This window comes from Lagenorhynchus albirostris, chromosome 2, assembly GCF_949774975.1.
Source record: "Lagenorhynchus albirostris chromosome 2, mLagAlb1.1, whole genome shotgun sequence".
Lineage (NCBI taxonomy): Eukaryota > Metazoa > Chordata > Mammalia > Artiodactyla > Delphinidae > Lagenorhynchus > Lagenorhynchus albirostris.
The window spans coordinates 78,225,196-78,240,207 of record NC_083096.1 but is presented as its reverse complement, the minus strand read 5'-3'; the positions used below and the strand labels follow the sequence as shown (position 1 = coordinate 78,240,207).

The 15,012-nt window shown below is 36.6% G+C and overlaps 1 protein-coding gene across 5 annotated transcripts in view; it reads left to right on the top strand.

Moving 5' to 3' along the window:
* Window positions 1-15,012, top strand: part of RPRD2 (regulation of nuclear pre-mRNA domain containing 2) — an 85,802-nt gene that overhangs the window by 53,011 nt on the left and 17,779 nt on the right. For all 5 annotated transcript variants that reach the window (XM_060139038.1, XM_060139039.1, XM_060139037.1 and 2 more), the window contains exons 3-7: window positions 3,286-3,386; window positions 4,254-4,331; window positions 5,611-5,663; window positions 6,268-6,394; window positions 8,082-8,257. In XM_060139038.1, the coding sequence (XP_059995021.1) occupies window positions 3,286-3,386; window positions 4,254-4,331; window positions 5,611-5,663; window positions 6,268-6,394; window positions 8,082-8,257 (535 nt within the window). The remainder of the gene's footprint in view (window positions 1-3,285; window positions 3,387-4,253; window positions 4,332-5,610; window positions 5,664-6,267; window positions 6,395-8,081; window positions 8,258-15,012) is intronic.

The following is a 15,012-nucleotide window of genomic DNA, read 5'->3' as shown; positions in this document are numbered from 1 at the left end:
TGCACCACAACTGCGGAAGCCCACGCACCTGGAGCCCATGCTCTGCAACAAGAGAAGCCACTGCAATGAGATGCCCGCGCACCACAACGAAGAGCAGCCCCTGCTCGCTGCAGCTAGAGAAAGCCCACGCGCAGCAACGAAGACCCAACGCAACCAAAAATTTAAAAATAAATAAATTTATTTATTAAAAAAAATAGAGTGGGTACAGAAGGAAAGTTCCTCAACATAATATAGGCAGTATATGACAAACCCACAGCTAACATAATACTCAGTGGTGAAGAATTGAAAGCTGTCCTTCTAAGAATAGGAACAAGGCAATGATGTATACTCTTGCCATTCTTATTCAATATAGTACTGGAAATTCTAGCCAGAGCAATTAGGCAGGAAAAAGAAATAAAAGGCATTGGAACAGAAGAAGTATAACTGTCACTATTTGCAGATGACATGATTTTATATATAGAAAATCCTAAAGACTTCACCAAAAACCTATTAGAATCAGGGACTTCCCTGATGGTGCAATGGTTAAGAATCCGCCTGCCAGTGCAAGGGACACGGGTTCAAGCCCTGGTCCAGGAAGATCCCACATACCATGGAACAACTAAGCCCATGCACCACAAGTACTGAGCCTGCACTGTAGAGCCTGTGAGCCACAACTGCTGAGCCCGTGTGCCTAGAGCCCGTGCTCCGCAACAAGAGAAGCCACTGCAATGAGAAGCCCGCGCACCACAGCAAATAGTAGCCCCTGTTCGCCATTACTAGAGAAAGCTTGCGTGTGGCAACGAAGACCCAGCACAGCCAAAACTAAATAAATAATTAATTTAAAAAATTGTTTTAGAAACCTATTAGAATCAATAAACAAATACAGTAGAATTTCAGAATATGAAGTTAGTATACAGAAATTGGTTTCATTTCTGTATGATAACAATGAGCTAGCAGAAAAAGAAATTAAGAAAACAAAACAATCCCATGTACAATTGCAACAAAAAAGAATGAAATACCTGGAATAAATTTAACCAAGGAGGTGAAAGACCAGTACGTTGAAAACTATAAGACATTGTTGAAAGAAATTGAAGAAGACACAAATAAATGGAAAGATATTCCACACTCATGGATTGAAAGAATTAACATCAGAATGTTCATATTACCTAAAGCAATCTGCAGATTCAATGCAATTCCAATCAAAATCTGAAGGACGAAAAAAAAAAAAATCTGAAGGACGTTTTTCACCAAAGTAGAACAAAAATTCTAAAATTTGTATGGAACCACAAAAGACCCTGAATAGCCAAAGTAATCCTGAGAAAAAAGAACAAATCACACACCCTGATATCAAATGATATTACAAAGCCATAGTAACCAAAACAGCATGGTATTAAGAGAAAAACAAATACCTTGATCAGTGGAACAAAATTGAAAGCCCAGAGATAAGCCTATGCATTTATGGACAACTAATTTACAACAAAGGAGCAAAGAACATACAATGGAGGAAGGATAGTCTCTTCAGTAAATGGTAGTGGGAAAAACAAGACAGCAACATACAAAACAAACCCCAAAACTAGGCCACTGTCTCACAACAGACACAAAAATTAACTCAAAATGGATTAAAGACTTGATGTAAGACCTGAAACTATAAAACTCCTAGAAGAAATCGTAGGCTGTAAGGTCTTTGACATTGGTCTTAGCATTACTTTTCTGGATATGTCTCCTCGGGCAAGGGAAACAAAAGGAAAAATAAACAAATGGGACTACATCAAACTAAAAAGTTTCTGCACAGCAAAGGAAACCATCAATAAAACAAAAAGACAGCCTACTGAATAGGAGAAGGTATTTGCAAATCAAATAACTGATAATGGGGTTAATATCCAAAATATAAGAACTCATACAACTCAACAACAGCAAAACCAGTAACCTGTTTAAAAAATGAGTAGAGGGGCTTCCCTGGTGGCGCAGTGGTTGAGAGTCTGCCTGCCGATGCAGGGGACGCGGGTTCGTGCCCCGGTCCGGGAGGATCCCATGTGCGGCGGAGCAGCTGTGACCGTGAGCCATGGCCGCTGGGCCTGCGCGTCTGGAACCTGTTGCTCAGCAGCGGGAGGGGCCACAACAGTGAGAAAGGCCCATGTACTGCAAAAAAAAAAAAAAATGAGCAGAGGTGCTGAATAGACATTTTTCCAGAGAAGACATACAAATGGCCAACAGGCATGTGAAAAAATGTTGAACATCACTAATTATTAGAGAAATGCAAATCAAAACCACAGTGAGATATCACCTCACACCCATTAGAATGGCTGTTATCAAAAAGGCAAGAAATAACAAGTGTTGGAGAGGATGTGGAAAAAATGGAAATCTCATACACTGCTGATGGGAGTGTAAATCCGTGCAGCCACTATGGAAAACAGTATGGAGATTCCTCAAAAAATTAAGAATAGAACTACCACATGTCCAGATATCCTACTTCTGAGTATTTATCCAAAGAATATGAAAATACTAATTTGAAAAGATGTATGCACCCCTCTGTTCATTGCAGCATTATTTACAATAGCCAAGATAGGAAAACAACCTAAGGTGCCCATCGATGGATGAATGGATAAAGAAGGTGTGAGATAGATATATATAGATAGATAGATAGATAGATAGATACACACACACACAGTGGAATACCATTCAGCCATTAAAAAAAAAAGACGAAATCTTGCCATCTGTGACAACACAGATGGACCTTGAGGATATTATTCTAAATGAAGTTAAGTCAGGTGAAGAAAGATGTACCTTATGTTTTCACTCATACATGGAATATGTTTTAAAAATTAAAAATAAAATAACTGAACAAACCAAAACAAACACACACATGGATACAGAGGACCGAGTAGTGGTTACCAGCGTGGCAGGGTAGTGGAGGGAGTGTGAAATGGATGAATGGAGTCAACTGTATGGTGATGGATGGAAACTTAAACTTTTGATCATGAGCATGCTCATGAGTGTATAATCATTAGTGTATACAGAAGTAGAAATATAATGTACTCATGAAACTTATATTATGAACCAATGTTACTCTCAGTAAATTTTTTAAAAGTTCAATGTGTTATCCATAGCCTCATCTATATCAGTAGTAAAAAGTGTTGAATAAGAGTTTTTAAGATTTTAGCCCTAGACACCAGGAAAAAATGTTTTAAAATAAACATGAGAAGACATTTGGAAAATAATTTTGTTGACAACTTTATTTTCAGATTTCTAGTTTGAGATGTAAGTTAACATTTTTATATGTCTGTCTCACTTTTTCTTTCTTCTCAGGGATCCATCTGTCTCTAAGTCTATAGAACGAATCTTTAAAATCTGGGAAGATAGAAATGTATACCCAGAAGAAATGATTATGGCGTTAAGAGAAGCTTTGAGTAAGTATTTTTTCTCTCCTAAAAGAAAGATTGAGTCATTGTTCAGTCTTTAAAATTATATATATATATTTTATAGATTTGGTCCTTTTGCTTAATAACGAAAAATAAACTTTTGGATCTGGCCCTGTTTGTTTAAAATTAAATAATTGTAAAAATCGGTTTGCATTAAAATTTAAGTAGAATGGTTTGGGGAGGGTTGAATTTCGTTTTTATTGACTAAAGAAAGTAAAGCATATTAAGTGATGTTGACCATCTAATTATTTTCTTGCATTTGCTTTACTTTAGTTGAGTGCTTTAAACTGTTCATCTTTTGTGTTTAATAATTACTGCCCTGTCCTCTTACTTATGGGACAGTTTTTGGACAGGGTTTCAGTTTTCAGTAAGCTGTTGGGTAGTAAGCATGTATTGGCATTCTTCGGTCTCTCTTTTGGTTTAGATTTGCAGTAAGTTGTGTACTGGTGTTATTTAAATTACTTAGTTCCTATGTATTAGATACATGTAATTAAGTCATTGAATAGCAGTAGGTGATATCTGATACCGTGACCATAATTTGACTAGAAATTTGCTTTAAAAATAGCATCTTCTAAGAAGCTGTTAAATTCTTCATTTGAATGTGTTACCTGGTGTTTTTAAGCTTCTACCCTATTCTCAAAATTTGTTATTTCATTGATGTAAAATCATGTTTATTTATCAGCTTCTTAGATCTGGTGGGTGTTTTTATCTTTTTATAAAAATGAAAGAAAAGGAAAGAAAGAAACAACACACAGTCTCGGATTGCCTTTTTTCATGCTTCAACTTTGACACTGAAGTGGACAGACAGAACAGCTTCCCATAACGCCAGATTGCAAAAACTGAAATGTTTTCCAGGTACCACTTTCAAAACTCAGAAGCAGCTGAAAGAAAATCTGAACAAACAACCGAATAAGCAGTGGAAGAAATCACAAAGTAAGGAACAAAATCTCAACTAATATAAATTACCTCCTCTTTTTGGAGCAGAAGAAAATGTAGACCATTTGACATCGTACCTGGCATAAACCATGGGCAAACCTGTGTTTTCCAGGCCTGGGAGGCTCCCAGTGACTTGCACTAAACAAGCCATCATGGAGTTACTTCTTTAAAAAAATAAAAATAGAACTACTTTTAAACAAAGGAAATGCAGAAAAAGGGTTTAAATGAGTGAAGATTCAAGAGTAGTTGGGGGATTGAAAGAAGAAAAAAATACGTGATAGTGCCCAGGCTAACTTTCAGGTTCAAAGATATGTGAAGTTAGAGGCAGCTGGCATTAAACAACAGAGCTGAAGAGGAGACTAGGCATTAAGAAGCCTTTCTGTGGGAGCCATGAAATCCTTCAGATTTGGGGATATACTCTACCAGATTAGACATGGGCCTCAAATCCTGGCCAGAAGCTCATTCTCTAACAGGAGCTCCTGCTGTGTTTATCATGTTTACCCAGCATGAGATCAAGGGAGTGGAATACTGCATGTGATAGGCTGCTGTGGGCCAAACTGAGGAATATTGAGAAAGACTTGAAGGTGTGGAGGGAACAAGGTAAAAGACAGTGAGAATTGGGAGGTGAAACAAGACACTTGGGATGGTTTTGCTCCAGCAAGCATGTGATATTCATCATGATTAAGGGAATCCTCTCACATCCTTTTGGTCGTAAGTTGCATGCTTAGGAACAACAAGAGTCATCATTTCAGCCAAAGTTCAACCACAGTGGTATTGTACTTAGAACTTTCCCTGCCTATTTTTGCTATGAATTGAGTCAGCAGAAAAAGAAATCCAGAATTAAATACATAGGAATAGAGTTGATGCTTCTAAGTAAATTTTCTTCAGCCAGTGTGCAGGATTAATTGGATGTCCTGCTCCTGAACACTCTTAATTTGAGGTGTTAAGATCCTCTTACACTCAGACTAGGCAAAAAGGTACTTCATGTATCTCAGTGTCTCCAAATCAATAATTCTAGGACTTCAGACTTACAGGGTATGTTGGAGGTAAGTAGGTTAGACCTATCTAAATAGTGTATTTTTATATTTACCATGCTTGGGAGTGTTCAAATTTCATATTCCACTATTTATTCTAGGAATTATACCATGATTTAAATGTGCATGTTAGACATATATTCAAAGAGTACACCCTTAACTATAAAACTGGAAATTTTCCTGAATATTAGTCAACATTTTGTGTCTATATTCTTAAATGACCTTTTGTTTAATTCCAACAGCATCCACGAATCCAAAAGCTGCTCTCAAGTCTAAGATAGTTGCTGAATTTCGAGTAAGTTACAGAATATGTTCAACATGCCAAAATATTATTCACCCCTTTTGTGTCAGCTTTCTGTATAGTCCATCCTGAAAGATTTATTTTTATTCAGTTATACATCAGTTATATTTTAAACATGTTCAGACTGTCTAAAACTCAAGAGTTTTATCTGTATCTCTAAAGGACGAAGTAAGCTTCTTCTGAAATATCTATTACCAGCTGAATTTTGTGTTGAATCCCAACAAGGGATTCATCTTTCTGTAAAATTGTATTAAATTAAAATTTGCTTAAAGTTAACATAATAAGACCGTTTATCTAGTTAAAATTTAAAGAAGATATAAGTGGACCTTTGTCTGTTTCAATCTTAACTCTGTATCCATAAATTAGCATAAATTAGCTTTGAATAAATAAGGAAAAGTTTCTTTTAAAGTATGTAACTGAAAATATGGTTTTGACATGAGAATTGATGTTGATATTTGATATCCCTGATTATGAGGAAATATGAAGGGTTTTTGCCTCTCGTGGCTTTGTTAGGTTTTATTCATGTTTTACTTCAGTGTGGAAAGGTAGAATAAGTGGATGATTTCATAAATTAAATATGACCCTGGTCTGTGTTCAGTCTCAGGCCCTCATTGAAGAGCTGTTGCTGTACAAGCGCTCAGAAGATCAGATAGAATTGAAAGAAAAACAGCTGTCAACTATGAGGGTGGATGTGTGCAGCACAGAAACTCTCAAATGCTTAAAAGGTAATACCTACATCCCTTTAAATAGAATAAGTTGGATTTTCTTTCTAGATATGTCATCTTCAAGTGATCAGACTGACTTCTTGCATAAAGACCTCACATTATAGAGAATAGTTGTGGTACCTCTTTCCCAGGTGGTGATTTCATGCATGTCAATTTCATAAGTAAATTCCTAGCCTTCAAATTGTATACCTTAAACAATGTTATATGCCAATTATATCTCAATAAAGCTGGAGAAGAAGTAAATTTTAAAAAAAATTTTTAAATAAGTAAATTCTGTCCTTTTCCCCACTTCTAGTCCTTTCTTGATGTATTGGATTATGATAGGGGTATTTCACATGAGTGATTAACTGGTTTGGCTGTGCTCTTCAATAAGGTCACTGTAGGGAATTCCCTGGTGGTCCAGTGGTTAGGATGTGACACTGTCACTGCTCTGGGCCTGGGTTCGATCCCTGGTCAGGGAACTAAGATCCTGCAAGCCACATGGTGCAGCCAAAACAATAATAAATAAGGTCACTGTAATGCCTCATAAAATCTAGTGACTTGCTCTCTTTTCCTTACATTGTAGATTATAAATAATAATCATTAATTTATTAGAATGTAAATCTCATGAAAGTAGAAATTATCCTTATTTGTTCTTGCTGTATCCTAGTGCCTAGAGCAATACCTGGCACATAATAGGCATTCGATAAATATTTTTGAAATAATGAGTAAATGACTACCAGCTATTTGTTTTGGCACCTATTTTGTTTTTGTACCATGCTTTAAATTTAACATATGTTATCTAATTTAGTCCTTACAACAACTCAGAAGCATGTTAAAAACCTCTGTTTTGGACATGAGAAATCTGAGGCTTCATAAGGAGATAAGAAGCTTGCCCAAGTTATACAGCTGATAAAATGCAAAGCCTAAATTTATATCCACACCTAAGGCCATATTCCAACATCACTGGGAAAAAAGTACTTAGGAGAGGAAGAAACAGTTTACAATGTCATACAGTGTTACTATTGTTGAAAAAGAATTCATGGTACTCTTCTAATATCAAATTACCAGAGATTTTCAGATAGGAAAGAATAATCTTTAAGCCTGATACACAAAGAAGTCACTTTATCTTTATTTTTCTTTACTTTTTTTTTTTTTTTTTTTTGCGGTACGTGGGCCTCCCGCTGTTGTGGCCTCTCCCGTTGCGGAGCACAGGCTCCGGACGCGCAGGCCTAGCGGCCATGGCTCACGGGCCTATCCGCTCTGTGGCATGTGGGATCTTCCCGGACCAGGGCACGAACCCGTGTCCCCTGCATCGGCAGGCGGACTCTCAACCACTGCACCACCAGGGAAGCCCTATCTTTACTTTTCTGAACCTCTGTTTTTTCATCTAAGAGATATATCTTATTATAGTCTATAGTATAAAAGTTAATGGTGTAAGTGTACAGAATTGAGCCTCGTTCCATTATTCCTAAGTAGCAGTGTGACATCAAATTTGTGAATAAAAGCAGTCAACAAACTTTCATTTAGTTGAACTTTCTTTACCTTAATTACAAGTGCCTTCATCATGCACTCTTGCTTCACTACAGCAGGATCACACAAACCATTTAAATAATCTGTTTTTTGATTTTTGTGATTTAGAGAAGCTTCTTTAAGGTGTAACTATGAGACTAAGAATATTACAGAATACTTCCTCTTGTTATTTTAGATAAGACAGGTGGGAAGAAATTCTCCAAAGAATTTGAAGAGGCAAGTGCCAAGCTGGAGGAATTTGTGAATGGACTAGATAAGCAGGTGAAAAATGGGCCCTCACTAACAGAAGCACTTGAAAATGCTGGAATTTTCTATGAAGCACAGTACAAAGAAGTAAAAGTGGTGGCCAATGTAAGTAATGATTAAAGCTGTCTTACATCAATTGCTTACCATATATCTGTGACTGTTTATATGTGTTATCTAACTCTATTAGGATAAGTATTATTATCTCTAGTTCACAGATGAAGAAGTTACTTTTATTTTTATAAATTTATTTATTTTTTGGCTGTGTTGGGTCTTCGTTGCTGTGCGTGGACTCTCTCTAGTTGCGGCTAGCGGGGGCTACTCTTCGTTGCAGTGCAGGGGCTTCTCATTGCAGTGGCTTCTATTGTTGCGGAGCACGGGCTCTAGGCGTGTGGGCTTCAGTAGTTGCAGCACATGGGCTCAGTAGTTGTGGCTCACGGGCTCTAGAGTGCAGGCTCAGTAGTTGTGGCACACGGGCTTAGTTGCTCCGCAGCATATGGGATCTTCCGAGGCCAGGGCTTGAACCCATGTCTCCTGCATTGACAGGAGGATTCTTAACCACTGCGCTACCAGGGAAGTCCCAAAGAAGTTACTTTTGAAGAGGGTTAGTAACCTTGTACAAGGTAGTATTATAGCTAGCAAGTGAAGGTGTCTGAATTAAGACCTCGGTCTTTTTGATGCTAAAGCTCGTGAATACCCTGACCATTAAGCTTTGATAAGCCTTAGGTCTTAGTGTTTCAGTGGGAGTGTGCCAAGTTACTGTTACGGGATATAAAATTGGGCAGAAGTATGTATATATATATTTTTAAACCCAGGATACTAGATGGAAACATTGTTTCTGAATTTCATCAACTCAATTAAGGAACCTCTTTCTCCCCACCTCAACTGGAAGAGGGGTTGATAATTAGACATTTGTCTAATGGCCCCTGAAAGAAACTGTTTTGTACTTTATTTTAATTTTTTTTTAGTTTTAATCACTATATATGGTTATAAAAGTATATAATACTTTAAGTACTTTTTTTTTTTTGGCTGCACCACTCAGTTTGTGGGATCTTGGCTACACCACCCAGTTTGTGGGATCTTAACTCCCCAACCAGGGATTGAACCTGCGCCCTCGTCAGTGAAAGCAGGGAGTCCTAACCACTGGACCTCTAGGGAATTCCCAGTATATAGTACTCTTTTTCTTTTTAATAAATTTATTTATTTATTTTTGGCTGTGTTGGGTCTTCGTTGCTGCACATGGGCTTTCTCTAGTTGAGGCAAGCGGAGGCTACTCTTCGTTGCAGTGTGTGGGCTTCTCACTGCGGTGGCTTCTCGTGCAGCATGGGCTCTGGGTGCACGGGCTTCAGTAGTTGTGGCGCACAGGCTTAGTTGCTCTGCGGCATGTGGGATCTTCCGGGACCAATGCAGGACCCCTGCATTGGCAGATGGATTCTTAACTACTGCACCACCAGGGAAGTCCCCAAGGTATTCACACTTTTAATTTCTGATTTCAACTCCACTACTCACTCCACTTTTTTATACTCATCATTTCCTGGATCAAAACTTCTCAGGGATTCTGCAAGACAGGTCAGCTCCTTTCCCAGGTATAACTCCCTTTCTGCATACTCCTAACCTCATTTTTCTCTACCCTGCCTCATTACTTCTTACTCTTACAAAACCTTTTCCTTGTTACTGGTTTATACCTTTGTGTTCCTTTTCTATTCATTTTATAGGAGTCCCAGGAGGGAGAGACACTGAACAGGAGTGATTAGTTTACCATTTTTACTCAAAAGACCATTTTATAATTTTTGAGAAGTGAACCATCGTTACTTATTTATGAAATTGTATAAAATCATTTAGTCTGCTTTGGAGGATCCTTAGCAAATGGTTGGGAGAAGTTTGTTCAGCAAGCATTCATTGAGCACACATAATTGCAATTCTGTGTAATAAATGCTATAATGAAGGTAACTATAGGGTGCTAAGAGAACAGATTGAATAGGTACTTTAGCTAATTTGGGAGTGGGAATGGAGGATATGGAGAAATTTTTTCCCAAAGGAGCTAAACTCTGAAGTTGCAGTAATTAGCTAAATGAAAGACCATATTCTCTGAAGAGCATTTTCAAAGCATGGGAATGAAAGAGAGCATGGCAAAATTGGTGGACCTGAAAGTAGTTTCTTATAGCTAGGCATTTATGAGGAAGTGATAAATAAAACTGGAGCGGGAGTCAAGAACATGGTCCTGAAAGGCCTATATTTATTCTAAGGTCTTTGAATTTTACCCTGAAAGCAATGGAAGGCAGTTGTAGGATTTTAATTTTGCTGATGATGTGATCAAGTCTGCATTTTGGAATCAAGATAGCAGAATGGAGAATAGGAGACTATTAAAGGTAGGGAGACAAGTTAGTAGGTTATTGAAATAATCCAGGTTGACTTTTGTGGAAACGGTTAAACCTTAAAGCAATATTCTCAAAAAGATTTTGACCACAGTCCATATGAAAGAAAGATTTTATGTGGAAACTAAGAACCATACACACGTGCACATATACAGCAAAAGTTTCACAAAATAAAACTTACTCTTGTTATATGCAGTACACTGGGAGATATTCTTTCTTCTATATTATTTCATTTCCTGTACTTTTTCTGATTTTTTAAGATGAATATTTAGATATTTGATTTTCAGCTGTTTAAAACTATGTATATTTAATACAGTAAACTTCCCTCTAAGCTGCATCTCACAAGTTTTTTGTTTGTTTGTTTGTTTTTGGCCGTGCCAGGTCTTAGTTGTGGCATGCGGGATCTTCATTGTGGTATGCGGGATCTTTTAGTTGCGGCATGCACGAGCTTTAGTTGCGGCATGCAAACTCTTAGTTGAGGCATGTGGGATCTAGTTCCCTGATCAGGGATCGAACCCGGGCCCCCTGCATTGGGAGCTCGGAGTCTAAGCCACTGGACCACCAGGGAAGTCCCACATCTCACAAGTTTTTATACTTAAATGTGTCTTTTACAAACAGCATATAGTTGGATCTTGGTTTTGTTTTATGCTTATTGTTTTTAATCAAATCTGACACTCTTAACTTATTGCCTTAAATTAAATTATCTTAATTTAATATTACTATCTTAATATTGTTATAATAAAACCTTAAATTAATATTCTGTTACTTCATGTATAATGTAAGAACCTTAACAGTAGTAGGATTCCCTTCCCCCAGGTCTTTATGCTATTGTTAACTATTTTACTTATGTATATTTTATGTAGTATAATTTTTATTATTTTTCTTAAACAGTGAGTAGACTTTTAAAGAAATTAATTTATATTTACTATTTCTGGTGTTTTTCATTCCTTTTTGCAGATCCATGTTTCCCTCTGGGATCATTTTCCTTCAGCCTAAAGTCTTTAACATTTCTTATAGTGCAGGACTGTTGGTGATGAATTTCTCAGTTTTTGTTTATCTTAAAATGTCTTTATTTTACCTTCATTTTTGAGAAGTGTTTTCACTGGATAAAGAATTATAAGTTGGCAGTTTTTTTCTTTCGTTACCTGAAAATGTTTCCTTACCTGTCGTCCCTTGAGAAGTCAACTGTGCCTAGATTTCTTCTTTGTGCTTATCCTGCTACAAAGGGATAAAAGGGGTTCACTGACCTTTTTGGATCTGTGGTTTGATATTGTTCATCAGTTTTAGAACCTATTCGACAATTATCTTTTAAAATATTCCTTCTTTTTTCATTCTCTCTCTTTTCCTTCTGGGGCTCCAGTTATACGTCCCATGTGTTCTTAGATTTCTGTCTGTTCTGTTCATTCTTTTTTCTCTCTGGACTTATTTTTGGCTACTTTGTATTTACTTGTCTTCAAATATTCTTTGTTCTACTAAGCCCAGTCTGCTGTACTTTTCAGTTCTAGAATTTTCATTTCGTTCTTTCTTAGAGCTCGTTTTCTTTGTTGAGATTTCCCATCTATTCATCCGTTCTTCATCTTTTCCTAAAAATTCTTTAACGTAGTATTTGTAATCACTGTCTTAAAGACCTTATATGTTAATTCCAATATCTGGGTCATTTCTAGGTATACTCCTATTGACTGTTTTTTCTGTGGTGTGTGTGTGTGTGTGTGTGTGTGTGTGTGTGTGTGTGTGTGTGTGTGTGTACTTTAATCATACCTATATATACTATCTGTTTGCTTGTCTAAGAATTTATTTTATAGGAGACCTTCTGGGTGATACTTATGGAAACTGAATTGTATCATTTTACCTTTAAAAAGTGTTGAGGTTTTTTTCTGGCAGTCAGTTAAATTATCAGTGGATCACTGTGATGTGAAGGCTTGGTTTTAGGTTTGTTTGGACATAACCCTTAGTCCTGGGACATGATCCTTACTCCTAATCAATGGCCTTTGTGGGGTTTTAATAGGAAGTGAAGGTGTTTACTAAGCCTCTCTAAATTGACAGTGCATAAACTCTAAACTCTTTGCCTGGCACTGGGCAGCTGCTGAAATCACTGCTTAGGTCTTTAACTTCATAGCTTCCTTGGAGATAGCATCAAAGGAACTATTTCCACCATTCAGATTTATATGTTTATATGTTTTTATTGTTATATATTTTAATTATACACATACATATTCTATAGTTGTTTTATGTAGTCAGTATTTATTTAGTGTTATTAGCCTTTTTATTTTACTGCATTTGATTTGCTATTAATATTTTCTCTTTATCTTTGGTTTTCAGTAGTTATACAGTGATGTGCCTAGGTGTAGTGTTCTTCGTATTCATCTGGTTTAGGGTGTGCAGAACTTTTTGAGTCCGTGGTGTATTAATTTACTAGGGCTGCTATAACAAAGTACCTGAGAGTGGGTAGCTCAAACTACATTAATTTATTGTCTCATACTGTAAGGCTGTAAGTCCAAAATCAAGGTGTTATTAGCAGAGTTGATTCTTTCTGAGGGCTGTGAGGGAAGATTCTGTTCCTGGCTTCTCCTGTTTAACTTGTAGATGGCTGTTTCTTCCCTATGTCTCTTCACATTGCCTTCCCTCTGTTTCCAAATTTTCACTTTCTTGTTAAGGATACCAGTCATATTGGATTAGGGCCCATCCTAATGACCTTGTTTTAACTTGATTACCTCTGTAAAAACTCTGTCTCCAAATAAGGTCACATTCTGAGGTATACAGTTAGGACTGTCAGTGTATGATTTGAGGGGCACAATTCAACCCATAATGAGTAGCTTAATGTTTCTTATAAATTTTGGGATGTTTTCTTGCCAAGTATTGTTTCTATTCCATTATATCTCTTCTCCTCCTGGAGCTCTATTAATTTGTATACTAGATCTCATCAGTGTTCCAAATGTCTTTTTATGTTAGTTTCTGTATTTTCTATCCTTTTCTCCTCGGTGCTTCCCTTCTAGATATTTTCTATTAACCAGTCTTCTAATTCATTAATTTTCTCTTCTGCTGAATCTTATCTATTGTTTAACCCATCAGTTAATTTAGTTGGCTTATTTTTCAGTTCTAGAATTGCCATTTGATTTTTCTTCAGAAATAATTCGATTTTTCTGGTAAAATTCTGTCAGTCTATTTTCATTTTTTCCTCTCATTTTTTTTCAGTCTTCTTTGTTTTATTTTGTAACACTCTCAAACTTAAAGAAATAACTTAAGTATATTATGAAGACCTTTTTGTGGGGGGGAGTCATTTGAAAATAAGTATAACTGATTCACTTTGCTGTACAGCAAAAACGAACACAACATTGTAAAGCAGCTATACTCCAATAAAAATTAATTAAAAAAAGAATGAAGATAAGTAAATATATACATAAATAAAAATAAACACACACCCCCAAAAAAAGAAAAAAAAGTTGCTGACACCCCATTACCCACAAATATTTTCATGAGTATTTTCCTCCAAGACAATTATTTTCTCCTTCATAACCATAAGGTGTAGCTGTTTAATCATGAAATTAATTGATACATTTCATGCATTATTATCTAATCCTCAGCCCCTATTCAAATTGACCACTTTTTATAACAAAAGCTCCTGTCCAGAATCAGAGGTTTCATTTATTGCATTTCCATTTTCCATTGATCTGGAACAGTTCCTCAGTCTTTTCTTTAATTTTCATGACCTAAATATGTTTGGAGATTACAAGTCAAATAGTTTGTCCAGTGTCCCCCAATTTGGATTTATATGATGTTTCTTTTTGATCAGATTGAGGTTATATATCTTTAGTAGGAATATCACAGAAGTGATTGTGTTCTTCTCATTTCATCCTTTCACTTAGCACACAAGTTTGATTTGTCTTACTACCTGTAACATTCCCTTTCGTATCTTATTAGTGTGGCATCTTCCCAGCTTGTCCACTGAAAAGTTTTCACTTGGTCATCGCTGTGGGTTGAATTGTGTACCCCAGAAGATAATGTTGAAGCCCTAACTCTCTGGTACACGTGAAAATGACCTTACTTGGAAATAGGGTCTTTACAGATGTACTTAAATTAAGATGAGGTCATTAGGATGAGCCTTAATCCAATATAACTGGTGTCCTTGTAAGAAGACGGAAATTTGGATACAGATGCACACAGGAATAATATCATGTGACAACCAAGACAGATATTGTAGTGATGCATCTGCAAGCCAAGGAATTCCAAGGGTTGATGGCCACCACCAGAAGCTAGGAAAAGGCAGGGAAGGATTCTGCTCAGTTGTAGAGGGATCATAGCCCTGCTCACACTTTGATTTTGGACTTTTAGCCTCCAGAATTATGAGACAATAAATTTCTGTTGTTTTAAGCCACTCAGTAATAAAGTACCACAACACTAGGAAACCATACACTAATTAATAAGTGTCTTGTGGGGAGGTGTTTTGAAACTATGCAAATATTTTGTTCCTCTTCAAAGTTTCAGTTTATT